The 25,841-nt window shown below is 39.4% G+C and overlaps 3 protein-coding genes across 5 annotated transcripts in view; 1 reads left to right on the top strand and 2 right to left on the bottom strand.

The window, feature by feature from the left end:
• The window catches only part of UTP20 (UTP20 small subunit processome component), a 63,783-nt gene extending 62,556 nt beyond the window's left edge, over nt 1–1,227 (top strand). The window contains exon 62 of the mRNA XM_054631257.2: nt 277–1,227. Within this exon, the coding sequence (XP_054487232.2) occupies nt 277–432 (156 nt within the window). The 3' untranslated portion in view covers nt 433–1,227. The remainder of the gene's footprint in view (nt 1–276) is intronic.
• On the bottom strand, nt 1,104–7,281 carry ARL1 (ARF like GTPase 1). Of its 3 annotated transcripts, none has more exons than XM_054631259.2 (6): nt 7,009–7,281; nt 5,053–5,190; nt 3,704–3,785; nt 2,612–2,723; nt 1,672–1,850; nt 1,104–1,484 (listed from the first exon to the last, which is right to left on the bottom strand). In XM_054631259.2, exons 1-6 carry the CDS (start codon nt 7,010–7,012, stop codon nt 1,454–1,456), a joined length of 546 nt encoding a protein of 181 aa, XP_054487234.1. In that variant the 5' UTR covers nt 7,013–7,281; the 3' UTR covers nt 1,104–1,453. The 3 variants fall into 3 exon arrangements, with proteins under 3 accessions (XP_054487234.1, XP_054487235.1, XP_054487233.1); XM_054631260.2 differs by lacking the exon at nt 7,009–7,281 and adding an exon at nt 6,728–6,869; XM_054631258.2 differs by lacking the exon at nt 7,009–7,281 and adding an exon at nt 6,715–6,781.
• Nucleotides 7,282–8,363: 1,082 nt separating this feature from the next.
• The window catches only part of NUP205 (nucleoporin 205), a 45,017-nt gene continuing 27,539 nt past the window's right edge, over nt 8,364–25,841 (bottom strand). The window contains exons 25-43 of the mRNA XM_054631910.2: nt 25,405–25,479; nt 24,451–24,608; nt 23,396–23,476; nt 22,373–22,564; nt 20,513–20,783; nt 19,973–20,071; nt 18,704–18,852; nt 17,809–18,000; nt 16,928–17,049; nt 15,703–15,841; nt 15,363–15,489; nt 14,355–14,431; nt 13,548–13,676; nt 12,885–13,011; nt 12,029–12,195; nt 11,498–11,621; nt 10,539–10,667; nt 9,763–9,836; nt 8,364–8,719 (exon numbers count right to left, since the gene is read on the bottom strand). Coding sequence (XP_054487885.2) covers nt 8,567–8,719; nt 9,763–9,836; nt 10,539–10,667; nt 11,498–11,621; nt 12,029–12,195; nt 12,885–13,011; nt 13,548–13,676; nt 14,355–14,431; nt 15,363–15,489; nt 15,703–15,841; nt 16,928–17,049; nt 17,809–18,000; nt 18,704–18,852; nt 19,973–20,071; nt 20,513–20,783; nt 22,373–22,564; nt 23,396–23,476; nt 24,451–24,608; nt 25,405–25,479 — 2,585 coding nt within the window. The 3' untranslated portion in view covers nt 8,364–8,566. The remainder of the gene's footprint in view (nt 8,720–9,762; nt 9,837–10,538; nt 10,668–11,497; nt 11,622–12,028; nt 12,196–12,884; nt 13,012–13,547; nt 13,677–14,354; nt 14,432–15,362; nt 15,490–15,702; nt 15,842–16,927; nt 17,050–17,808; nt 18,001–18,703; nt 18,853–19,972; nt 20,072–20,512; nt 20,784–22,372; nt 22,565–23,395; nt 23,477–24,450; nt 24,609–25,404; nt 25,480–25,841) is intronic.

Genomic DNA, 25,841 nt, shown 5'->3' with positions numbered 1-25,841 from the left:
AGAGATGCCCAGGAACAGGAGTTTGAGGAAGAACTTCATCTTTATTTAGGACAGTTTCATCAGTTCCTTTATAAAACTTGGAAGAAGCTGTGTATGATCGGCCTCTTGCACAGGTTCTGGCTGACAGGGATGATTTCCTGCTTACCTGAAGGGCAAAGCAGCCTGAATACCACCCATGTGTTGTCTTAGCAGTCACCGATTTCTCAGGAAGTTCATGATTTTCACAGGGACTGCTGTTAGTTGTCAGTGAACTAACACTGTACTGTTTTTCCTTAGACTGTAGCAAATCCTGACATTGCTGCAAGGAGGAAGCTGAAGAGACACAAGAATAAAGCAGAAACCAGGAAGAGAAAGATAGAATCCCTGCGTCCTATGTACAAGGCCAAGCGACATCGAAGTAACGCACTAAAAGATTTGGCAATGGTGGAATAAAAGGGCTTTTCCTTCCTGGAGGATTAATTTATGAAAAGTAATACTGAGTTAAAGAACTAATTACTGTTTTAAAAAGTACTTACATATTTCAATTGTATTTATTAGTATTTTTATGTCCTTTTTCATCAAGGATCTTAAGTAAAAACGTCTAAATTTTTTCCAAATCTGTATATTTACCAGAGCATGTACAGTTGAATGGGCAACAACTATGATATTTTATATTAAATTTTACTTCATTTGTAAGAAATGGGTTTTGTGATGATTGCATTTCTGCCTGTGAACACACTGGTCTTGGAGAGACAAGTCTGCCTCCTGACTTTGATTTGGCCTTCAGTTTCTGCAGCTATATTGAGCTACTTACCTGTCACTTCTGGCTGAGAGTGCAGGAACAACAGCTCATGAAGGTGGAAGTTAAATTCAAGTCACTGCCCTGGCACATCAGGGCAGTAGTGTGTGCTGAAGACACTGGTTTTCCTTTCAGACACCCACTGAATGCCCTGTTGGCAGCCAGAGGTGCTCTCTTGCTGTACCTCACTGTAACAGTGTGTCTGCACTGCAGGTGCACCTCTGCAGGTGTTCACCTACATGGCTGCTGGAACTGGCAGCCCTTGGCCTCGTTCCTGTAAAGCAAGCAGCAAGCAAGCAGCCTCTAGGAAGCAACACACCCTGGGTATAGCTGACAGTTCCAGATTTTATTAGTGTTCTATCTACACCAATATGCTGGCCACCAAAACCATCAAAGGAAGGGGGGATGACAAAAAAAAACCCATCAACTTTCTCAGTCAGTAAGACTTTCATACAAATTACCATAAGTACATTCTTTAAACAAAAAGTAAGAAATGGAGTTTCATAATGTACACATTCACTTATTTCAGTTTTACAATTGGAGAGAGGCATCCACATTACAGAAGTCAAACTCAAATCTGATCTATTTACAAGTATCTGTGGCCTGAACATACTTAACTGCAGAAAGGAGGATGCTGGCTATAGCTGACATTTCCTTGCACTGGTCAGTTTTGTATCACTGCCTGCTCTTCAAGGCCTCCACCAACCTAGGAAAAAGGTTAAGTCAGTTTACTGAAAGGTCATTTCAATTCTGCTGAAATACTTCCAGCAGAAAACCAGCCATTCTTCTAATGTGGACTCTTTTATGTCAGACTATCCACAAATCCAGTCTTATAAAATCCCAAATGTGTAAAATTAGATATATGAATGAAGCATAACTAGACTGGTACTCACCATTCCATTGCTTCATCAAGCCCTGTGCCTTTAGTTGCAGAGGTTTTGAATATCTGCCATTTTCGGTCCTTCAAAGCTGGTAAGCCAAGGGCATTTGCCATTTCTGTGGGAGTCATGGCCTGTTCCATGTCCTGTTTATTTGCAAACACCACCAAAATGGCTTTCTTCAGTTCTTCTTCCTAAAAAAAAGGGAAATTGTGGAAGTTGTTGCAGAGACTTCTATGGAATTTAAGGAGAGAAAACCTATATAATAAAAAACTCTACATATAATAAAAAAGTACTTCAGCAGCTCTCAATTATTTTGTTTGCTGATTTCTGTTCTGTAGAAAATTCTTCAGTGAAAGAATGATGTTTATTTTCAATTCCAGTATGATACTGGAATTTCAATACCAATATGAAACTGTTCCCTATAGGAGCAGTTTCAAAACATGGCCAGTCCAGGTTATGAAATAAGCTGGTAGCTGGATTTAACAAGGCACATTAAATGAGCTTGCAGGTATTTTGGGTGGCAAGGCAAGAGAGAGAAAGGAAGTGTTGCTCAACTGATCTTACTTCTATTACCTTGTTCTGCATTTGTTCTTCAGCTTCAAAACATCGTAGGATGTCAATTACTAATTACTGTCAATCCTTCAGGGCCTGATCTTGCCACACTGCAGTATTGAGCAGCTGTCCTGGCAGGCAGGTAAATTTTCATGTGACTGCAAGGCTACATGAAATTAACTGTCCAGATAATGCTGCACAAAGCCATGAAATACCTGCAGAGTATTCAGTGCTTTTGTCAGTCAGAAGTGCTGCATGGGCTATGCTGAGGGCTGAAGTTTCACAAGTGAAGTTGAGTTTCACTTGGTTCACTGAATCAAATTTCATATTTACTCCAAAAAAAAAGTTTTAATTTCTCAATTTATTTTACTGATAACGACTGTGATCCTTGTTTTCTTACCTCTAACATAGCAACAAGCTCTGATTTTGAAGTGCCAATTCTGTCTCGATCACAGCTGTCCACTACATAAATGACAGCGTCTGTGTTTGAATAGTAACACCGCCAGTAGGGCCTGCAGAGGAGACAGAAGTTCCAGTCATGTCATTTGCATGTTAGCAGTTCCTTTTAGCTACATAATTAAAAACAGATCACCCAGAGGAAGTAAAAACTGTCCCTGGGGTGAAAAGCCCCAAGAGGCAAGAGATTTCTTCAAGAGGCTACAAAAACTAACAGATAGTACAAATACTCTCCGAGGCACAACAAAAAAAAAACCACCCAAAAAACTCCAACCCAACACAAAGCAAATAAAGAAGCAACTTGAAAACAGGGAAAGAACAGATATGCTGGGGACAGATTTATTTGGGAATCACATTGCAGGACATCAGACCCATAACTGAGGGACAGGAAAGCAAAGAAAGTTTAAAGACATAAGCATCTGCATTATAATCACCAAAGAAGGGTCACCGGAGAAATCTTAAATGAGTAATTAATACAGGCAAGTAATTAACAAGGATCAAAACAAAACACCTTTTTCAGAATTACTGTCCTGAAACTAAAAAGGGAAGGAACCTTTATCTCACTAACTGCACCTTCCTTACCAGCTAACTACACTGCACCTTGCTACTAAGCACTGAAAAAGGAATCACAAGGTGATCATACAGGGCTACTGTTAATGACTCATTACAAAACTTGTGAAGCTTGCTAAAAAATTGCCATCTATACCTAAATCCAACTTCACTACTCTTAAGAATGCAAAGCTAGGAAGTATCTTTCTGGGTTTTTATCACCCCCTCCACTCTTTCTCAGAATGCTACTCAATTGCCTCCTACACTAATAAATTTGTTTTTCAAAGTAAAACCAAATAAAAATGAAAACACTGGCTTGTTTTTTTCCAATCTGTGCATCACAGGTTTTACAAACTGAATTCCATTAGATGAAAATGCTCTCCTGAGAATGGGCTTTTAAAAACTTAAAACAATTTTCAGAAATGCCTGCTATGAGAATTCCAAGAAGTTTTTAGAGTAAGTTAATTGACTTTAAGAAATCTATTACCTTATGCTTGTCTGTCCTCCTAAGTCCCAGACTTGGAATTTCAGATTCTTGTAGGTCACCGTCTCAACATTGAAGCCAATAGCTGAAACAAAGTTAAACAATTTCACTGTTGGTGATTTTCTGTTTTTCTGAAGAATATCACAGCACTCAGTTTAAAATTTTCAGACCTGAAAATTCCCAGTAGCTCATGCCCTTTGAAAAGCTACCCCAACAAACATGACTCAAAATAATGCAGAAATATTTCTTTTTAACTAATAAAACCACATTGTAAACATATTGTAGAGATTTGTAAGAAATGCAAAGGTTGTTAAAAATCAACAGCAGTGTGTCTGAAATCACCAAAAGAAACAGAGCAAGGGTTAAAGAACTGGCCTGCTGTGATAACCAAGTATACAACTGACAGCAAGAGAGCACTGAGGAATGTGTCCTTCTGTCCAAACAAGGTCTGCACTCTTTTAGAGCCACAGCAGAACCAAAGCAGAACCAACTTCTCAGGAGAGGACTTGATACCAACGTCTGGAAGATGGCAACAAGGCTGCAGTATCACATATGTCATTCCTTGTCCTGCCAGCCCAGAGAAATGCAGCACAGGGAAGTGAACAGTGGGTACAGGCTGCTTAGAATTTATGGAGGCTGAAATAAAAACAAAACCCTCAGGCAAAAAGATTAAGTCCCAGCAAACTGTTGGCTTCTAAAAGGTAATAGAGGCCTGAGCAAAGTGAGATTCAGGAGAAACACAACAGACATGTCAGGGACATAAAAAAGTCAAGCTCCCCTTGTCCTTCATGTTACACAGAGTGATCATGGCCCTTGGGCACACACACTGGGTGGGTGTGGCTGCATGAATGCCAAGACAAATGGTGAAATCATCCTCTCCCTTGAAACCTCACATTGAGTTCTATTACATTTTCTACAGAATGTAAAGTTAAATCATCTTCTTATCCATGTTAAACAAAAGTGTTCATACAGCCCTTGTCAAAAAAAAAAGGTACACCATCCTATGTACAGCAACAATGACCTCTGAAGTTCACATAATACCTGTATTTGGAAACAAACTCATTATAGAGTGCACATTTACCATCTATTGAGTGCTGACCTACCACAAGTAGTCTGTGTAATCATGCTAACAATCTTGAGGTCAAATGCTTTTTGAATTTTTTAAGGCAGCATAAAATATTTTTTGTAATACTTTTATCCAGGAAAAGTTCTTAGATACAACAGTGCAAGGCTCCCACACCATAAGGTCCTGTTTATGAAGGAAGCATAAAAGCTGGCAAAGTTTCTATATCAGAGCTACAGGCAAATCACAGGCTCCAGGCAAATACTCTCCCTATGGGCAGATCACTTACTTGGAATGGTGGTAACAACTTCTCCAACCTGTAACCTGTAGAGAATGGTTGTTTTTCCTGCTCCATCCAGCCCCAGGATGAGAATCCTCATCTCTCGAGTTCCAAACAAACTGGAAAAGATGGTGGAGAAGAAGCCCCCTACAAAAACCAGAAGAGAGAGACATTTCAGTGTCAGCCGGCTCTGTGGAGGATATGCAAGGCAGACGGACTGACCTCATCTCTTACTGGCCTACAAGACATTTCTCCACTGAAAAAGGACAAGTCCAGGCTGTTGCCCAAATGGCTGCTCATCAACATCATGTCCTCCTGGTTTATACTGCCATTTTATGATTTTATGGTAGCTCACTCCAGCAAATCACATTGCAGCAGTATCAAATCTCACTGCAGTTACAATTTTATTTTTTCCTTTTCTCTCCTTCGCCAAAATATGAGTCATCTTCTTTTTGGCTTGTATCAGACTCTACCTTTTCAGTGCCAGAGATTATACAAGGACCAAAAGAAGCCTGAAAGAATTCAGCAACAGAAGATGTCTACGGCCTTCCACAGGACCAACCACTTCTTTTTTTCTTAAAATTAGGTATAAATCAGTTTGACCTATTAAATCAGTTCATTACAAACAGCAAGCTGCACCAAATCAAGTATGGTAATGCTACAGAGAAGTCTAGCAGCTGATTTTAAATGTCCTTCTCATTCTTTTTTTTTTTTTTTTTTTTTTTTTTTCCAAAACTGGCTTGCCCCAACATCTCATTTATTCTCTAAATGCATGCAAGAGAACTTGTGGCCAGGCTAATATCTGATTTATGCCTACTAGATTTTTATTCATAAAAAGAATACTGATATTCTAAGCCAGTAACAATTCCTTTTTTTCCAAAGATTTTTATAACAAACATATCTAATGTTAAATCATAACTTTGTAAATACACTTAAAGCCTGCAAAATGTAATGAAACATCCAACAAGCCAGAATCATTGACAACACTGACAAATATATCAGAGACAAATTAAGAAGATTTGCAACCAAAATCTTACTGAAAGATGCTTTGATAAAAATTATTCCCCATATTTGCCTATCTAGGCATCTGCTTTTCCAGGGAAAGGAGGGAGCAAAGCTTATACTTCAGAAGGAAATGAGACTGATAACAGGTTGCTTTATATCTTCTAGGCCCATCCCACCACAGAAGCCATACACTACAGACCTGGAAAACAAGAAGTTATAAGGGACCATGAGTTGCCAGTCTGCATAGTGCTGCTCATGGCACCTCTTACTGCCAGGCAGGCAAATAACCTTAAGAGAACTGAGCTGGAAAAAGGTATTTCGATAGAAACATCACAAGCAGAACGTTACCTCTGGCTGCATGGAGGCCTAAGATGCAAAAATTCAGTCAGTAACTTTGCTTGCCGCCAGACACCTCTCACTCCCTCTTTTTATATGCTATTGCTTTATTTATATGCTTTTCCCACACTAAAACACTGCTCACACACCATCTACAACAGGACAGGTTCACCTCAACCACTCAACCCTCAAATTCAGGGCCTCTCTGTAATATACCCTCTACTTCATTTACTGGTCTGCAGGACCTCCTCTCCTAATCCGCTCCTTAGCAGCAGCCCATTACAGACTCGATTCACAGTTTAGTTTTGCCAGGTGTCAGGAGTACAGCACCTGAGGATATGACCGAGCACTCCCTCCTGCGGCTGCTCGGACGAGTCCCCATCGCAAGGCAGCCCCAGCGCGGCCTCCTGCAGGGCCGGCTGCCCGGGGACCGGCCCGCGGGCAGGGCCCGGCCTGAGGGCGGTGGGCATCGCCAAGCGCGGCCCTCAGCCCGCTCTGCCGCCGCCGCCGGCGGGCTGGAGACCCGCGGGAGGGCTCAGCACCGACCCGTCCGCCCTCCCCGCCGCAGGGAAGGGTCCTGATGGACGGGTCCCCTCGGTCAGCCGCTTCCCGGCCGCTCCTCACCCATGTCGAGCCGCTCCGCCGGTGCTCCGGCCCGCCCCGCTCCGCTGCCCTCGCCGCGCTGGCCCTGCCGCCTCCGCCCGGCTCCACGTCGAACTCCGCGGCGAGTAAACAAAGCGCTCCGCGCCCGCCGCCGTTTCGACACACGGAGCCCGGCTCCGCCCCCGGCGCGGAGAGCACGGCCTAGGAGCGGGACCCTCGCCGCGCCCTCCCTGGACACGCCCGGGCGGGAATCAGAGCAGGGAGAAAGGTCCGGAGAATAAAAACCGCGGCCCCGGGGCCCGCGCGTGGCGAATCTGCGGCGGCGGGAGCGCGCGGCGGGCGGGGCCCGGCGGCGTCACCGGCCCGGGGCCTCCGCGCTGCCCCGGGAGCCGGGGGCGAACGGGAGCGTCGGCCGCACAACTGCTCGGAACCACAGCCTGCTGCCAAAGGGCGGGAGGGGAGACCTCAGAGCCAGCACGGTTCTTGGGTTAGGGACTGGTTCCCTCCGACTGGGGGAGAAACAAGAAACATTCCCGGCTGGAATTCAACAGTCAAAGTCCGGCTGTGTAACACTGATAGCAAGCTGCTCCTATGGATTAGCTAACAGGCTCACCTGACAGCAGCACTGTCGTCATCCCTGCATAAAAATGATGTCAGCCATGTAATCAGGTTGCACAGATAAGTAAATATGAAATCATAAAAAATGTGACATAATGAGAACTCAGAGGAAACAAATGTACAAGGCACACATGAACTGGGCCGTAAGCTCAGACTGAGTTAAGGGAGAAGTGCAACAGATCTCACGTCAATAATCAATGATTATGCTTTTTTTAATAGCTTTTTAACGGAAGATACAGGGATATGTGAAAGTCTCATAAGAGAACAATCTAACAATAGAAACAACCTACCACTCACGATTACTGGCTTCCTCCCCATGCACCTTATTCTGTCCTTATACTTGTGTTGCAGCAAGAAAAGCACAGAAACCTTTACTCCCCCAGACACAAGAACCAAACCTATAGCAGTTACCTTCCATGACTTTTATCGCTTTTCTAATTTAAACTTGTTCAAAGAGAAGCAGCTTGTACTTCTTCCAGCTGAATAAAAGGTAGGACGAGGGGGAGCAAAAATTAGCAGTTCACAGTGCAAAATGAATATAAAATCCACATCACAGTAATCAGTCTGCAAGTGATGACACGTCAACTCTATGGTTTCATTAAATCTCTGTGTGAAACAGGAACAACACAGACAAAGATGTTTTAGTTTTCTCTGAAAGCATCAACAAATGTAGTATCATCACAGCTGCAGAACTTCCTGTTTCCTTGAGGCCCTCCATTAGAATTCTTTCTTGCTTGAAATTTTACATTATTCATAACTCAGTCGAAAAGAATCCTTTATTTTTTATGTCACATTGGGAGCAGTAGGAAAGAATACACAAAACTCATCCACAGGGATAAAAAAAAGTAACAAAATAATTTTGGCAATACTTAGAAAATGTCTGATCTATAAAATGCAATGATCCAGAAGGCCTGCCCTAGCACACAGCTTCACTGGGCAAGCAGCATCTACCAAGTGTCTTTTAGGTCCTTGATATCCTTAGGAGACCACGGATACGTCTAACGAGAGCTTGAATAAAGGTGTACCGCGAGCGAATCTTGGAGTATAAACCCTCAATGTCCAGGAGCTTCTTCTGCAGAGATTCACCAAAGCTGTTTGTGGCTTCAATCTGAAGCTGAGAAACAGAGATTTGATGCAGTCATCAATACAAAACCTTTTCTTCCTGAAATGCCAGCTTGTCATCCACTGCCTGTCAACCCCTTCACTATGATTTATTCTCTGACCTGCTTTCCAAAGAATGGGTTTTTCTCTAGTAAGTACTACTTATTCTGTTTTAGGCATTATTGGTTATAATTCAGCTTCTTCACTCATCATCATACAAACACATCTTCCAATTAAAATTTTCCTAGTCCTTTAGGGACTCTTTAGAGAGTCTGTGTGCACCAACAACATTTTTTCATTAATGCATATGTAAAGAGTCACTGAATTAACTCCATTTGAAGTATTTTACCAAGATGATACTGTATACTTTACTTTTGAACAAACAAAATGAATTACACATGCCTCATCACAAAACACAGCAACTTTTCTTACAGTTCTAGATCTTATAAAGGTACTTGAGACTCCATTTTGAAGAACAGTTATTTTCTGCATAGTCATAGAAATGTCAGTGAGATTTATTAATATCTTTTTCCTGCCACTTCTGCATCAAATTTACACAAACTATTTTATTTCTGTGTAAGTGAAATTACTTCTTTTCTACCATTCACATTTTATAGTCTCCTCAGTTCTTGTTACTGTTTTGATCTCATTTCTCTATAGCCTAGCTGAAGCTGACCCATAGTGAACAGTTTGATCACAGAGAATTGAGAAAATTGCCCTCATATTGCAGGTCTTTCAAGGATATCTGGTGTTTTTGGAAAGCTGTACCATTTGACTGGTTGGTAAGAGAAAAAGAATTATTATTTTATAAGTATAGTTAATTTTTTACTTTTCATATTAAGATTCAAAGATATGTGCACAGTAGCAAAAGTGCCACCTGTTTCACAATATTTTCCAAAACAATTTTGTAATGCTTCACTAATTCTAAATTAAGTTCTATGCTGTTGGTGTTACTGCAGTTTGTTCAGAAGTGGGAAAACAACAGTCAGACTGCTTCTAATAGCTGCAGGGTAGCCAGGAGCCTTCTGTACCCTGCAGCAGACTGTCACATCTCACCTGGTCTATATCGTGCTGGCTCACTCGATTCAGTCCACTACTGAAATCCAAGCTTGGCTCTGATCCAAAGGAATCTGGCAACAGAAAACAAGATGTTAAAATTGTGTTGGCTGCTCCACACTATCTCTGTATCAAGTCATGAAACAAATTTAAAACAGTGTTCCAATTTGATCCAAAAGTAAACTTAGGCATTAGAAATTACACGATTTTTTTTTACTTAAATGACTTAAGAGAAAATACATAAACAGTGACTCATAAATAATTTTGAACACACAACATGGCACTCCTCTGCAAATCCACTCTCCCTGATTTCCTTCCATTTTCTTTCTTTTTTTAAAAGATGAAATTCAACAAACTTAAAATCCTCTGGTGAATCAATGGTGGCTATAATTCTAAATTTTAAATACTTTTAAAACCACCAATATTAACTTTATTTCATAATTTCATCTTAGATTATATTGAAATATTTTCCAATACACTATTTTGGATCAATTATCTGATTGTATTAGCTGAACTTCAGTTAGTTTGAAGGGCAGAAATAAAAATAATAGTTACTTTTACTTTCCTTTGGAGGTTGTGTGTAATACACATACCTCAGAAGTCTGGGAGTAAACAATATCAGTATTGCCAATTCTCCAGTGGAATATCCAAAGGTGTGCCAAATCCAAAATCTCTTTTATTAAATATAAAAGGCAAGATATTAATAGTAGGAAATCGCTTTTAAAGCTAATCACAAGAAGGTATTCAAAGGCATTTTGATGCTTGAGAAATTTTACCTTGCAGCCTTCCTTTCTTAAATGACATCCTAGAGGACAGCAGCGGGTCTTGGGAGTCAGTGGGTGTGCAGTGCAGTAGGTAGTGTTCCAGATGGCGCCAAAGGATGAAGAGACATATTTCTATGATATCTGCAGACACATCTCAGTGAAGGACTCCAATTTGGTTGTCTTTGGATTGTACATTATGTATAACATATATGAGCATATTTACACACTTGGAAACAGCTGAAGAGGTCAGCTCAACCACCTGTCACCTCCTACACTGCCATAACCCAGTGATGGATTGCTCATCACCCTGCAGAGCCTCAATCCAGCCCTCAGGAGGAGAGCAGAGGATGGAGTGCTCATGTGGTTTGTAAAGGTGCCTCAGCTGCACACAGTAAAGTAAAGCTGAGGTTATAAATCCAGGCATGGCAGGAGCATCTTAGGTGACAATGGAGAAGTGTGCAAGAGCACATCTTTCCCAAGGGAGGTTGCAGAGGAAAATTCTGATCTGTTGAAGACAATTCTTTTGTGCATGACTGGTTATTTCCATAGAATTACTGGTGTTTATGAGATTTAGGTTTATGCAAGGTTGGCTGTAAGACTACAAACTCCTATTATGACAGGCACATCAAAATTATTTTTCAAAGTATTTCTTCCACCATATTTGGACATGTGTGAATGTTTATGGGGTCTGGACACTAAAATTGAAGAGCTGGGCTGTAACAATTCCTTTATTAGCATATTGCAGAAAGTCCTAGCTGGGTTTCAAAATGGGAATCATTAACTTGAAAATCGTTACATTCTGGCAGTAGCAGAGCAATACCCTTGTAAGTTAATTGTCAGTATTTCAAATTTACTTTTTGCGAAGAATTTTTGTTCAAAGTGGTCAGAAATCCAGGTAAAAAAACCCTATTTCTATCTCTCTGCTTTTCTGGATCATCACCTTGAGGGTCATTTCAATTTTAGAAGGATACAGGAACAGAGAGAGAGCAACTTGGCTCGGTTATTTATTAGTTTCACCAGGCGCCGCCTTGCCAATACGTATTTTTGGGAAGTGGAAATCTTGTCAACCCCAGCTGGCATAACTGACTGACACAACTGTGATGGGAAGAGAAAAAAACAGAAAGACAGTAGCAAATTACAGAACATCAAGAGAAATAAGCAAATAAGATTACTTACTAGTATCTAGAACTTTCTTCTAAGCTACTATTTCTTTACAACCTTACTTTCTATTTTGAATTTGCACAACCTTGCTGACCAAAAAATGGAAAAATGAAACCCATCTCCAAGCAACTATAATGAAAGTCACAACTTTTACAAAGTTAAGCCAAATATTTTCCCTGAAGTTTTAGATCACTCATTCTATGGACCCCCTTCACCAACAACAGAAAAGAACATGCACAAGAAGTGGAACTACTTGCTTATCAAAGATGCTTTGGAGCCTTTGTTACAGCTGTGTCCAAATTACTACAATACAGTAACTACAGACTCAGAAGAACAATTACCTCTTTTATTTCATCTGGTGGCAGTTGCTCCACATTTTGCAGTTTGTTAACACTCTGACGATGGCTGTCATAGTAACTGAAGAAATCGCTAGTGCTCTGTTTCAGCAGGTAAACAATAATGCCCAGGCCAGGCAAGTGCCAATATGGGACCACTGGTGCTTGTGTATCTAGACAAGATGTTGAAGATAAGAAAACAAAACTAATAAACCCCCAAGAAATCAATCAGCTGTGCTTTCTGTCAATAACCTAGACAGGAAAGCACTGGCAAGTATGTTTTGCCCTTGTGTCAGAAGTAACCTAAATGTAAGTCTAGGCAAAAAGTTCTGTGACTGCAGTACTAAAAGGCAGTCAGCCTAGCGCAGTAGTGAGTGCAAAATGTGAAATGTAACTAGATTAGAAGACTTACTATTTACATATTTAATCCATTCAACTGCATAAAAGCACAGTGTAAACTCTTGCCATGTGTTGTAATAGAGTTCCAATCAAAACACATCTTACATGTCATAAATGAGGTCCTACTTTCAAATAATGTAATCCAGCACAGATGCTGAAATCTGATCTTGACTTTCCCCTGTCTTGTGCTATTTATTTACATACACACATTTCTTTACTGACATATATTTCTGAGGCTGTGAATGAAAAAACAATTAGTTTGTTTTAACTAGGATTAGTTTCCTGATTTGGCTTAGCACAAGGTTGAACAAGGATGGATGCCAGAATGAGAGAGTGAGCAGCTACAGTATTGGCATAAAGTGACTTAAACAGTATGTGAAACTACAGCCTCTGGTTCAGTATTTTCTAGTAGCCCAAATGTCACACTGTTCAGGCTCATAAAACAGCAAGTCAAAAATCTCACCCTGCCGAGGCCCATCTCGGTTGGTTGACTCTGACAGGCTGGGAGTAAACAGACAAACAGTGTGCTGGAAACTGGGGGCGCTTTGCAACATCAGTGACTCACAGTATTCCATCACGTTGGCACAGATCTGCCAGCAAACGGAAAAAAACAAGACAGCATGTCAATTACAATATCTACAGGCTTTGAAGCATTAAATTTTACATGGACAAATGTCAGTGAACAATATGCTTTGCTCCTCTATTCCCACCAGAACGTGATGATTCTATTTTCTCATCGGTTACAAACTCTCTTCTACTGCAAGTCTAGGACTTGCAACTTTGCCTCTTTCCCAAACCTGCTAACTAGAATTTCTGGAAAATTTTAAGTCCCCTTAGGCTTTAGTTAGTGTTAGCCATTTCCCTCTATACACAGCTTTCATTTTGAACATTCTATCAATTTAAGCCTTCAAAATTCACAGAGTTTGTATGCGAAACAATAAAGGTTTCTAATGCAAATGTAAGTAAATACATTTTCAAGGATTACTTTAAATAAAATGTGGACTCCTATACCACACTAAAACCAGTGTAGAGCATTACCACTATCATACGAAAGAACGATAACCAAACAAATCTGCACAGCAGGTAAAATGTTGAGACTGAAGCTTCTTTTATCTTGTGTCCTTACCTGTTGCATGGCCAACTCAATTTCATCCCTCTTGTTCACTCTGTCTCCTGCTACGTTATCATCTTGCAGCTTGAACTGCCGTAGCCTGTCTGACCCTCCAAACCGACTCAGAAGTCCTAAGCACTGGCGCTGCCAGAAGAAATGAACATTAAAATGAAGTGCACGATTCTTTTCACTTAAGTGATACATGTTCCTTAAAACAGTATTAAGAAAGCGACGCAGATGAAACTTAGAGCACTTTGTAAACAAAATTTAAGTTTTTAGTGTTTTGACTTACCTTGATTTAATTTAGAAATTAATGGCACCCTAAAACACTGTCAATGAGAAATGAGTGCAATTCACAAATGAACAACTTTTCTTGTGTCTCTTGCAGACTATTATACAGAATACTATCATTGACAGTTTAGGTTTACCCATTCCCACACCTGAAACACCTTTACCTATATAGACAAACAAAATCTAACATCCAGCAAAAGCAGAGTACAAAAACTACTTCAGTAACAAATAAATGAACCACTAGCATGTCTGATACATCAAATTGTTGAGCTGGAGACATGATTGTGGCCAAAGTGGTAACAGACCGTTTCTGCATTACTTCACATGCATGGGGAAGTGTGGGGAGACACCAAAAAACAGACCATCAAAACCCCACCCCACTCCCACGAAAAAAAAACCCCACACATTCTTCTTGATGCTGGAAAACATCTCTTTCCCAATTGCTACTATTCAAAGTAAAAAAAAACAGGAAGAAACACATCAAGGTGGCCAATTCTAAAAGGACATGGCTTAAATGTATGACTTTATTACCTGAAATCGCCCTATGTGTCCTTGTAGCTCCATCTGTGTCCCTTCATTAACATCCATGTCCAGCTCATTTAACACTCCTGATAAAAGACACAGTCATTAAGTAACTGTTTGTTTGGGGGTTTTTTAACAGATTTGTGCATTATATACATGTAAATACAAGCACTGTTCAGAAATATTTCAGCCAAACATTCAACTTGTATTTTGCATATTTTTTGAGCAAAACATTCAGATATGAATGCAGCTACCAGGAGATGCATGAGAGCATGGAACTTACTGTTCTGGTAAGTAATCAAATAAGGGCAAAGAGGAAGGGAGGCTGGCATGGAAACTACAGCTATTGTGCAAAGCTCTGTACATCTAAGCAAAGAAGCACCTGGGCTTAACCTACAGCTCTGCACTCCTTTCTACAGTAGTCAGACATCTCTCCTGAACAAAGAAAACCATTAAATCAAAATAGAGAAGTTATTTTGAACTGGCAAGCATGCAGAAGAAACCACTCTATCGATCACAATCATTATTAGCCCTTTGTGAAGAAGTCTCTCAAGAAAAATGGCAGTACACTAATCTGCAGTGCTTTCCCCCAGGAAACTTTATATTTTAAACAAATAAAAACAAAGAAGACATTAAAAAATGGGTATGCAAACAATTTTCTATCTTAATTTCCTCAGTTACAGAACTTAGTGAGTAAAAATTGTTTTTTGGTGAGACCACAGATACTTTGAGCACTTCTATTGGTAAATCACCTCCAAGACAAAAAGTACTTAGTGTGAGGTAGCATGCTGAAAAGAAAATGGGAAATCAGATACATATGGGTAAGAGCACTATGTCTACTGCATCTTTACTTCAAGAAAAAATTATAACATTTTTCGATTTTTCTCAGAGCTCCACATGTCAAAAAAAAAATCTGTATTGTCATGGATATTCTCTTCTGTCTTACTGTTTCTTTACAGAAAACAAAGCCTGAGATTCATGCAAATGGGGTTGAGACTTCAAAACTGCAGTTCCTACCAGGCAATGCTGCCTTGCTGATTATTCCTGTCAGGGAGGCCAGCTCCTGGAGAGATCCAGCACTTACATCTTGACACCTCAGGATTGCCTGGATTGTATCTGAATGGGAAATGAGGAACTGCAAAACCTGCACCACAAGAAAAAAAAAAAAAAAATGAATGACTCAAAATTTAATGGCAAGCAGAGAGGAAACAATGCTTCTGAAGAACTTTAAAAGACCTCGTGTACCAGTGAGGATGGGATTTAAAAAAACCAAAACAACTTACTGTCAGAGCAAAGGCACACATAATTTCTTTGAATGAGCAATACCAGTGGTACTCAAGCAAGTTTTGGAACTTACCTGTCCCGCAGCTTGCAAGTGTTGTGCCATGCTGGACGTGAGGATCACTTGGCACAGCTGGAGAGCTGGAAGAAGAATCTGGCGGTAACGCTCCACTGGAGCAGGAATGAACACTGGGGGATCTCTCATTGCATACATTCTTAGCAGGTATAAAAAGAAGGGAGAAAAAAAAAGATAATGAGTGCAAGAAGAGTGAAATCCACTAGTCAGGCAGAGCCTCAGCCTACAATCAATCAAGAACCTAAAACTATTCATATTTCAATAAGATGTCTAGACCTGAACTGACTTTATATTGGAAAAGCAACACATTTATGATACACAGCTGCTGCCAGACATTTTCTTTAAGCAGGGAAAATTACTTCTTTGTATTATGCTACACTAAACTAGAAACTTTGTTGCAGAAATACCATACCTGCTTACTGATATACAAAACTAAGTATTCTCAAATATTTTAGGAAGATTTGTACTTAATTCTAAAGCAACTGTCAAATGTAGTCCTCCACAAATGTCCTGTAGGTTTTATACAATCTTATTATGTCTATTTAGAACTTTCAAATAGTATACCTTGTCTAAGTCTTAAATTTTTCCAAAGCGTTTCAACTCTCTGTATTATTAAGAACTGTGAGTTTAAAAAAGGAGCCAAGGCTTGAAATCAACCCAGGTAATTTCCCCTAAATATGGAATTTCTTTCTCTGAGATCTTCTCTCAATCACCTCACAATGACTAATGTGGTATTAAACTTGTCAAGAGGCACATCAAGACACTTGCCAAGCAATATATAACTGTGATTTTTTTTTTTAAAACACATCATAAAACATTCCTGAAATAGCATTTAATTCACTGCTCTCTCAATATTTTATGATGGAGGACAGACTCTGCCCTTCACAAACTGCAAAGCCCCCAGAATAAGTTTACAGTGTAAGCTGTTTGTCAAACATTACAGTATAAATTATTTAATAATAATAATCATCATTTTTATCTGAGATATCAATTTTACGTAGTCTAAGTAATTAGCATGCAAGTACAACCTCATACCCACACCTGAAATTTTCCTCTCAATGAAAGGTACCTTTGAACTGAACTGATTTGTTAAGAAACACACACACAAAGAATAAACCCACAAGTCACAAGTCTGCTCAAAAATCATGAGGTTATAAAAAGATGTGATGTGCTTCCAGGAAGACCGTGTTATGGTTTCACCCCCAGCCAGGGAAGCAACACTTACCCCTGATGGTCTGTTTCGGGTCGCATGTCATACACCTGGCACTGTGCCAGCCGCACAATGACGCCGGACCGCAGCAGCTCTAGTGCACCTTGCTGACTTTTGGCTATTCGAGTGAGGAATGCCTACACAACAGTAGAGAAGGTTAAGTTTTGGAGATGCACAATGAGGCTTATAATGTCTACTTTCTCACTTGATTTTTGCATCATTTCAAATATACTATTTTAGTAAAATATCCTTAAGGAATACCTTCAGTGCAGGTAGCTCAGTGTGCAGCTGCAGATTGAGCTCTGGGTGGCAGGAGCCCCAAGCAAGAGCCTGTGAACTGCCCACCCTTTGCAAAACAAAGGGCACGAAGGATGTGGGGCACCAGCCAGAGGACTGGACACTCAGAGACACGGCAGGAGACAAGGACTCAGCTGAAGACCCCAGACTGACTCACACAGACTCCTTAGAGTACATAAAACCCAGGGGTTCCTTTGTTCAGGGTCCCTCCTCAGAGGCACCAGCTCGGGCTCTTGTTCTGTTGTTGCACCATGATTAAATCATTTTAAGGATCCAGATGTCTGAGACTGCCCTGGGAAACCTAGGGTCAAACCTGGGGTAAGGAAACCTGGTCTGAGTGTGTGAGTGTGGTGAGGGTAAAGCAGGGCACCCATCGGTCACTGGAGCCACTCGCTACGGAGGGGCTTTGATCCCAGCGGTTAAAATCTCTGGTGGTGCAAGTGTGACTGCCAGAGTGCTCTTGAATGGTCAGACAGGAAAGCTTCCTTAACAATATCTGTGAGTACAATCAATGCAAAGTGTAGACAAACAACTTTTACTAAAAAGTAAAATTAAAAAATTAACACTGTAACACAAAGTCATTTCTAAAGTACTGTTACCATTTTGGACTCATAGGTGTACAGCGCCTTGAGCAAAGGGGGCTGAGGTGTGAGCAAGCTCTGAAGAGCCAGATCATCATCTGCCAGGCTATCCACAAGCACCTTCAGGTAGCCACTATTGGAGAGATACAACAGCCACTGCTGCTGCTTGTCTACTGAAACAATGTGATCAAGTAAAGCCAATGCCAGCATCTGGGATGAGGGAAGAAAAACAAACAAATCAAAACAGAATTAAACATATAAGATCAATGAGATTTTTAATAAATACCTAGAAACATGAAATGCTAAGCAGTTTCTTCTAACAGCTTCTTACAAGCAGAATGCATTTCTTCACTACAATTGCAACTATTTATGTGGAAAATATTTTAAGAATTCTTGACACTAGTATAGTATGAGACAATTACCTTTCTCTACTATTCTTTTAAAAAACATTACAGATATTGTTGACCAACAACTAAGGCAAAATATTTTAAGGAAGTATTGCCTCATGCACGATTACTATTTACAACTAGTTTACCTTCTGAGGAAATTCTCAGCTACTGGCTACTATCAGAAATTACTTTGTCATGAAGTCACATCTTCCCAAGTTAAGTCCATGACTTAAAAATGCTAACAAGTAATGGTAACAGGGGTCCCTAGCTATATCTATTGCAGCAGAGCTTTCTACCCTTATTTTTAAACAATAGGACACATAGCCTCGTTGAGAAAAAAATTAATATGCACGTATGGCTCTACTTTCAGCAGCTTGAAGGATGAGTGGGAGGAGAGAAACATGAAACAGATCCTGTATCTATAGAAATGTTCTAGTTCTACCTCATGAAACTTCCCATCTTTGCACAGATGATGTTCTTTAAAACAAACAGAACAGTAACTTTAAAAGAATAGATTCATTTACCCTGCCTATCTCATGGCCATCACAAGCATCACGACAGACCACCTCCATCAGAGCTGCCCCATAACTCTCAATAGTTGCCATGTTTTCCCGTTGCAATTTACTAAACATATCTTCAGGAGCTGTCAAATGTTCCCACATAGTTTTTTTAGCTGTAAAAAGCAAATAAAACAAAAAATGAAAACATTCAAAGATAGGCATCTTAGCATTAACTTAGCTACATCCTTCAGGGCATTCTCTCTACGCCTTGCAACAGAAATACCCCAAACAAAGTCAAGGGTTTTTAAATGAACTGCAAATGTTCTACAAATCCACCCTTCCTTGAATATCACACAGACCAGCCAGAGCAGAAAGTGTGGACCAGTATAGATACATGACTCTTGTAAATAGTCTGCTTAACATAATTCAAATGTTCAGTACTTGTTACCTAGATAAACTAAGAGGCCTAAAACTGGAAATGTTCAAGGCTAGATTGGATAAAGCTTTGAGCAACCTGGTCTGGTGTCCCTGCCCATGGCAGGAGGTTAGAATGAGATCATTTTAAAGATCCCTTCCAGCCCAAACCATCCTAAGATTCTACGAACTTTCACTGGGACTAAACCATTAAGTGTGAGCTAAATTAACAATGTGACTTAAATGAGAGAGAATGAAACCAAAGTCAGTCAGATACTTCAAAGGGGTCATAACAAATTCATAGTTTGTCTTTTTCCTTTTACTACAGTAGCTCAAAACCCAGGTCAAGTAAAAGTCTGCATGCAGGTAACTAGCCCCAAGATTTCTTCTCAATTCCTGTCTGAACAATTATTAGAAACACTAACAATTCAAGTATTTTAGCCATTCACAGAGAGAATGTGGTATTTACCATAAGCACTCAAGGATAAATAGCAACTCTGGTTGGCTTATTCTTTGCTTATTTTTTTGGGAGGGGATGGTGGGGGGGTGTGTGTGAGGCTTTTGTGTTTGTTTCCCCCCTAGAGGGATCTTCAGATAAAGGAAGAGAAAGGGTATAAAATTATAAACAAACCTTGGGTTTGTTTTGAGGTTTTTTTGTGTGGTTGGTCTTTTGCGATTTTTTTGCTTTGGAATTTGTTTTGGTTTTTTTTAAATAGGATCACTATGCTATGTGAAGGCATTAGCAATTTATTTCAGAGGCTCTTAGAGCAAGATGTTTTCCACCTATTTCCAGAAGACAACTCAGCATGCAGAAACTGTACCCTCCAGGGTTTAATAATAACTTTTTTTGCTCTTTTCCAAATACAGTGGGGACCATACCGGCTTCCAAAGTGTCTGGTTCATCTGGTCTCTGGGCAATCTGCAAATAATAAAGCAGTGATCCATAAAGGTGTGTCCTCACTCTCTGGAAGCCACCACCTGTTAACAAGAAACATTCACAATTAAAACCAAACAAATGTAAATTCCATAACACCATCTTCTACTGGTACTTAATTTAACTTTCCTATGGCAGTGCTGGCAAAAGTAAATAAAGCAACTAGATTCCCTAAGGTGAAGTTCTACTGCTTGCATAAAAGTGTATTTATGAGTAAATTCAGCAAGTTTATGCTGTTCCAAAAGAATGAAAATATGAAATTCTCTTTACAGTCACTTACATATTTCTCTTAGGTTTGCTGTTCAGATTTTTTTAAGTGCTTGCTAATTTTTTTAGTTATCAACATTGCTTACATCTATACTAATGATGTATGATCGATCTGACTGTAACAAAAGTCTTCACTGCAGTATCTGAAAGCAGCTCAGCCCATCTTTTTACTCTTGGCAGTTGGAATTCACATACACACCCTGCAGAAGTCAACACACCTGTTTTCAAAATGAAATCCAGCAGCTTTTTTAAGATGATGTGGAGGGAGGAGTCACCAACAGAAGCAAAACCCATGGATATGCTCTCGGAGCCAGGTGATGAGGTAAAAGAACCATCCAGCATCAAGACATACTGGGACTGTCCTGCCATGGAGAGTGCAAGTGGCTGTTTCTGCTCCGTTTTCAAAGACTGGCTCAGGTGGGCAGTCAGGGTGAACACAGCCCCTGCCACCACTGGCATCAACTCCTGAGCTGCATCATCATCAAGGATCTTAATACAGAAGTAGAAAGACCAAAAAAAAAGGCAAAAGAGAAAAAAAAATGTTTAAAAGTGTCTGATTTCATGAGTTATTAAAGTAGTTAAATTAGCCTCTCACAACTATTAAATTTATGTATGCATAAGGATTTCATTAACATGACAGTATTTAAAACACATAAAAATCAGTAATGTCAGAAACTTGTTTAGAAACCTGAGTTGAACATATTTTAATTGAGAAGACCACTAGCCTTCTGGATTTTTTTACATAAATCACAGGCAGACTCATAATCAAATCTGGATGGCAGAAAGGGAAGAAATGTGTTGACATTTGAGATGCTTTATTAGTAAAATATTTAAACCTAAGCTAGGGAAAGAATAACTGGTATCTGCTTTGCTATACAGCTATTTTATTACCATTAAAAATGTGAAGGTACTACTTAAAAAACCCAAAGGGTTGAGCATCAAAGAAGCATTAAGACAATGTGGAAAAACACTAACAAGAAGTTTGCATGTATTGTTTTTGCTCACTCTATTATTTGGAAGGTAAATCTGCTATCTTTATTGCTAATGCTGAAGGAGCTTTCATTTTAAGCAATGTAGTAATTTTGAACAGCAGTTCAATTATTTGCAGTAGACAGTAACAATTTTTTTTTTCTCAACTTCACAAAAGTCTTCACCAAGATGTTACAGAAAATTAAGAGTCTGGAATTTCCTCTTTGTAAAGATTTTAGGAAAGAAATTTCTGCAGCTAGTGAAGGCCTTCCTTGTTTCCTGTTTTAAATTCAGTTCAAATAAAAAACAAAACCAGCACTCCAGTAAAAATAGGTAACTTTCAGGTAACTCCTACAGAAAAAAAATAATGGTAGTAACAAAAAAGTCTTTTCCTTGAAAAGATAAAACTTTTTAATACATATTTCTCAAAACAAAACTCTATTAATCAGAACTACAAACCACATAACTCTCATAATAAAGCAAAAAAATAATAATACCCCAGCAGACTAAAAATACAACAATCCTTCATTAAATTTTGCCTTTTAGAATGGATAGGTCAGTAGTAACTGTCTAGTCTGTCTCAAAAATTATTACTATAACTCAGCAGTAAAACACCTAGACTTCTAAGACAAACCCTCATACTTCCAAAAGCCCTTCTAATTGTAAAATCTTTAGTTTTTCTACTGTGAAGTTTCATTCAGCTCTCTAATTTTTCAAAAGCAGCAGCAGTAGGATTTGCAGTGAGTCATCTAAACACAGTAAATTAGCAAATGCAGCAGTTTGCCTTCAGCCTTCAGTAAGTTCTTTGTTTCTCATCAAAGCAGGGTGTTTCTTTTTCACACACCTTTGCCAGACTACCATAATGCTGGATGACACTGGAATGCCTCTGAAATCTGCCAATATATGGTTCACAGTTCAACAGTAGCTATGCAAGAATACAAAGTATCGCCTCTGTCTCATCTATCAGCATAGCAGCAACCAGAAAACTAAAACAAATACTAAAGGCAGGCAACATTTTTTTTTGATTACAATCAAAATTGCAGCACTTTCACATAAAAAGATGCAGCAACAAAGTTGAAGGAGTGGGCTGATTTCCAGCAGAGCACTACCTTGTCATGCACATCCTGCAAGAGATCCCGGATAATCAGCTGCCTGTCCTCAGCCTGGATGAGGTCCTGGGGGCAGGCAGTGAGTATGATTTCCACCAGCTGTCTCCAGGACTCCAGAGCATGCCTCTTGGCATGGAGGCACTGCAGCAGCTTGTTGCGCTCTACCACGTACTGCAGGATAGTGTTGATCTCCTGAAAACCCCCCACAAAGAAACTCAGTTACTATGGAATAAAACAAATTCATTGCCAAGACAGACTTCAAGATGACAATTTTTTCTATGAGTAGTAGTCTTCAGAATAAAATGTTAAGTCTTCAGCTTACTAGAAACAAGGTGCTATTGCTACTTTAACAAGGTAGCCCATTCCATTTCTGAGCTGCTTTTCACAGGGCGGACATCATGAATGTCTCAATCTCATAGGAAAAAAAAATTAACCAGGAAAATTCTTTTCTAGCACTTTGAAATCAGAACAAAAACATCTAGGAAAAAACTATTTGGGGCTTCTTTTTCCCATTTAGTCTGAGTAATTTCTCCTTTATCCTTTGCATCCATGTAACCAATTTTGACTTAAATTAAAAGATGGTAGGAAACTTATAAAATAACTGATCTCCAAGTCTGAAACTCTATCTGTGTAGAAAAAAGGAGAAATAAATCAGCATCCCCTGTGAGAGAAAGGCAAAATGATCTTGGCCATAAGATGAACATGCTTGTACTTGAACAGCCAATCTTGACATCAGTGTGTAACTGCTTTCTGTACAATGGGGTGAGGAGCTGCAATTGTTACCACTAATGAGGAGGGAAGAGGTTAAAGAAAAAAGGAAAACAGACTACAGGCCACCTGTTTAGGGAACAGTATGGTAAGAAGTACCTTAGCTTATCAGTTTTGTGGTTTTTGTCTTCAGGAGTTACTAAATCTAAGTTAGGACTCAAATCCACAATCTTTTATAGTAATGCTTACTGCTTGACAGGCTATGAAATCCACCAAGAGCAACAACAAACAACAGTTAACTTTTTCTGTACTCACCTCCATAAGTAAAGGTCTCTGGCCTATTGCTGCCATTCCTTGAAGGGCATTGACTTCTGCAACCAGAACTCTGTGGACGTACTGAAATTAAAAGTGACACTTAAATTAAATGATTGTACCAGTTTAACCTGGCAGGTAGATAAAACACCACACAGCAATTCACTCCCTCCCCCAGTGGGGTAGGGGAGAGAACTGGGGGGAAAACAAAGTGAAATTTTGTGGGTTGAGTTAAAGACAGTTTAATAGAACAGAAAAGGAAAGCAGGGGGGAACAATACAACATTTAAACTAATACAAACAAGGGCTGCACAAATGCAATTGCTCACTACCTGCCAACCACTGCCCAGCCAGTTCCTGAGCAGCAGCCCACAGCCAGTTTTCCCCTTAGTTTATACACTGAGCATGGTATCACACGGTATGGAACTTTGGCAAGTTTTGGGTCAGCTGTCCTGGCTGTGTCTCCTCCCAGATTCCTGTGCCCACAGCCTACTCACTGGGGGGTTGTTTGAGAAGCTGAAAAGTCCTTCACTAAATAAATATTGCTTAGGAATAGCTAAAGGATGAAGTGTTGGGAACATTACTGTCATCCTAAATCCAAAACACAATACTATACCAGCTACTATAAAGAAAATTAAGAGTACTTGAGTCAAAACTAGGACAAGTGACAAAGGAGATGTATTTGTATCTCCTAAAAGAATCTAGGAGATGGCTACATAGTGACAGATGCAACAGATGGACTGGGATTCAAACAAGTTTTACTCATTTTTTAGGGTCACAAATTCTTCAGGACAATTTATAATACACATGTCAAGTACTTGTCACAATGTGATACCTTTGTAAGTAAAGCCTCCAAGAACTACCATGGTACACAACAACATTGCACAAGTAATGTGTACACGTATGTAGTTGTGTAATAGCAAGGAAAGAAATACATACCTGAAACATACACCTTTTATGTAAAAGCAAGTTTCAAAGTATTATTAACACACTGATTTTTTTTTAATTATTAAGTTATAAAATAGCACATGCAACTTGAAAACAAAGACCAGTGCTAACCTTGACGTTGCAGACCACTTGTCCACGTGCATTCTTGTGCTCACAATTAGTAATGACTTGCTCAATTTGAGCCCGGTCAAAAAAATCCAGTTGTAAAGGCTCTGGAATGTCCTGACTGAAGTCAATTGAATCCAGGATATTTAAGATCTTTCTGCGTACTGGAAATGCAAATCAATTCAAATTGTATTCAGAATTATCAAGGGGAAACCAAAAAATTAACAAATAGAGCCTATTTACCTTTGTAAATCTAAATCTTCAGCTTAATGTGTAAAGTTTCAAAAGAAAGCATTAAATCTTCAGAAAGTGCTATCAACCTATGTAACAGGTTTAAAAACATTTTAAGACAAACTCTCATACTTCCAAAAGCCCTTTTAATTGTAAAATCTTTAGTTTTTCTACTACTTTAGTTTTTCTATGTTTAAATCCTTAAGATGTCTTATACTGTACAGTTCTCCTGTTATACATGCATGTCATCCAATATTTACAAACACAAGACTAATTTTTTCTCCAAAATTAAACCAGGCTGGTTTTCAATTATAACCATTGCAATCTTTTGTTGAGAAACCATAAAGAATCTGAATTTATTTATTTATGTGGGACTTACATTCTTTGTCATGAAAATACAAATATGTTCAGCCTTAGCAACAGTCTCACTGCTTCTACTTGTTAGCAATTAATTTGATAGACTGCCACTCTCCCATTTCATCCCTGCACAGATACCTAAACATACTCTTCAAATTGCCTTTCCAGTTCAGTGTTTTTCACTCACTCCAACCATCTGTATCAAGGTTCTTTTTTTTTTTTCCCATACTAAATAAAATTGTTTCACGTACTGCTGCTATTTAGAACACCCATTACTTTCTTTTCTGAAGTGTCCTTTCTGGAGGTGGCCCTCCTGCCTGTTCAGGAGCAGATACACTTTACTGATCAATAATCAACAGTCATAACAGTTACCTTTGGAAGCAGTGTCAAAGTGGAGAAATCCACTGACTGATCGACTTTCGTCTTCCATCCCTCCTTCACCATCAGCTGAAGGTAATAAAACATACTAAATAAATTACAAAAACAAATCTAAGTGAAAAGTATCACCTACTTTATTAATAGTGAAAGACAGGGCACAATGATAAACTGATAAACCTTTCACATCAAAGCCTTCTAATACAATATACCCTTGAACTCCTAATCAAATGAAAAAAATACTTATCTGACAAAAGCTATCCAGTTATTATATACAGATCAGAAAATCTGAGAAATGCTTAAATAGACATCCCACTCTTCAGTATGAATAATGCAGTTGGATGGACACCATAAAATGAGTAGCATATCTGAGCACAGTTTCCCATACTCAGATCCTCACTAGGAGGAAGAGAGTGCTCAGGCTGATAAAAATA

This window comes from Agelaius phoeniceus, chromosome 5 (assembly GCF_051311805.1).
Source record: "Agelaius phoeniceus isolate bAgePho1 chromosome 5, bAgePho1.hap1, whole genome shotgun sequence".
Taxonomy (NCBI): domain Eukaryota; kingdom Metazoa; phylum Chordata; class Aves; order Passeriformes; family Icteridae; genus Agelaius; species Agelaius phoeniceus.
The sequence above is the reverse complement of the archived record's forward strand: the minus strand, read 5'-3'. Positions and strand labels throughout refer to the sequence as shown.

Excerpts from the sequence above, each read along its gene's own strand:
- ARL1 (XM_054631260.2), bottom strand. The coding sequence starts at position 6,854 with ATGCCCACCGCCCTCAGGCCGGGCCCTGCCCGCGGGCCGGTCCCCGGG. Across the intron at positions 5,191-6,727 it reads GCCGCAGGAGGGAGTGCTCG|GGGGCTTCTTCTCCACCATC; the intron begins GTCATATCCTCA and ends TGGTTTTTGTAG. Across the intron at positions 1,485-1,671 it reads CTTGATGAAGCAATGGAATG|GTTGGTGGAGGCCTTGAAGA; the intron begins GTGAGTACCAGT and ends CCTTTTTCCTAG.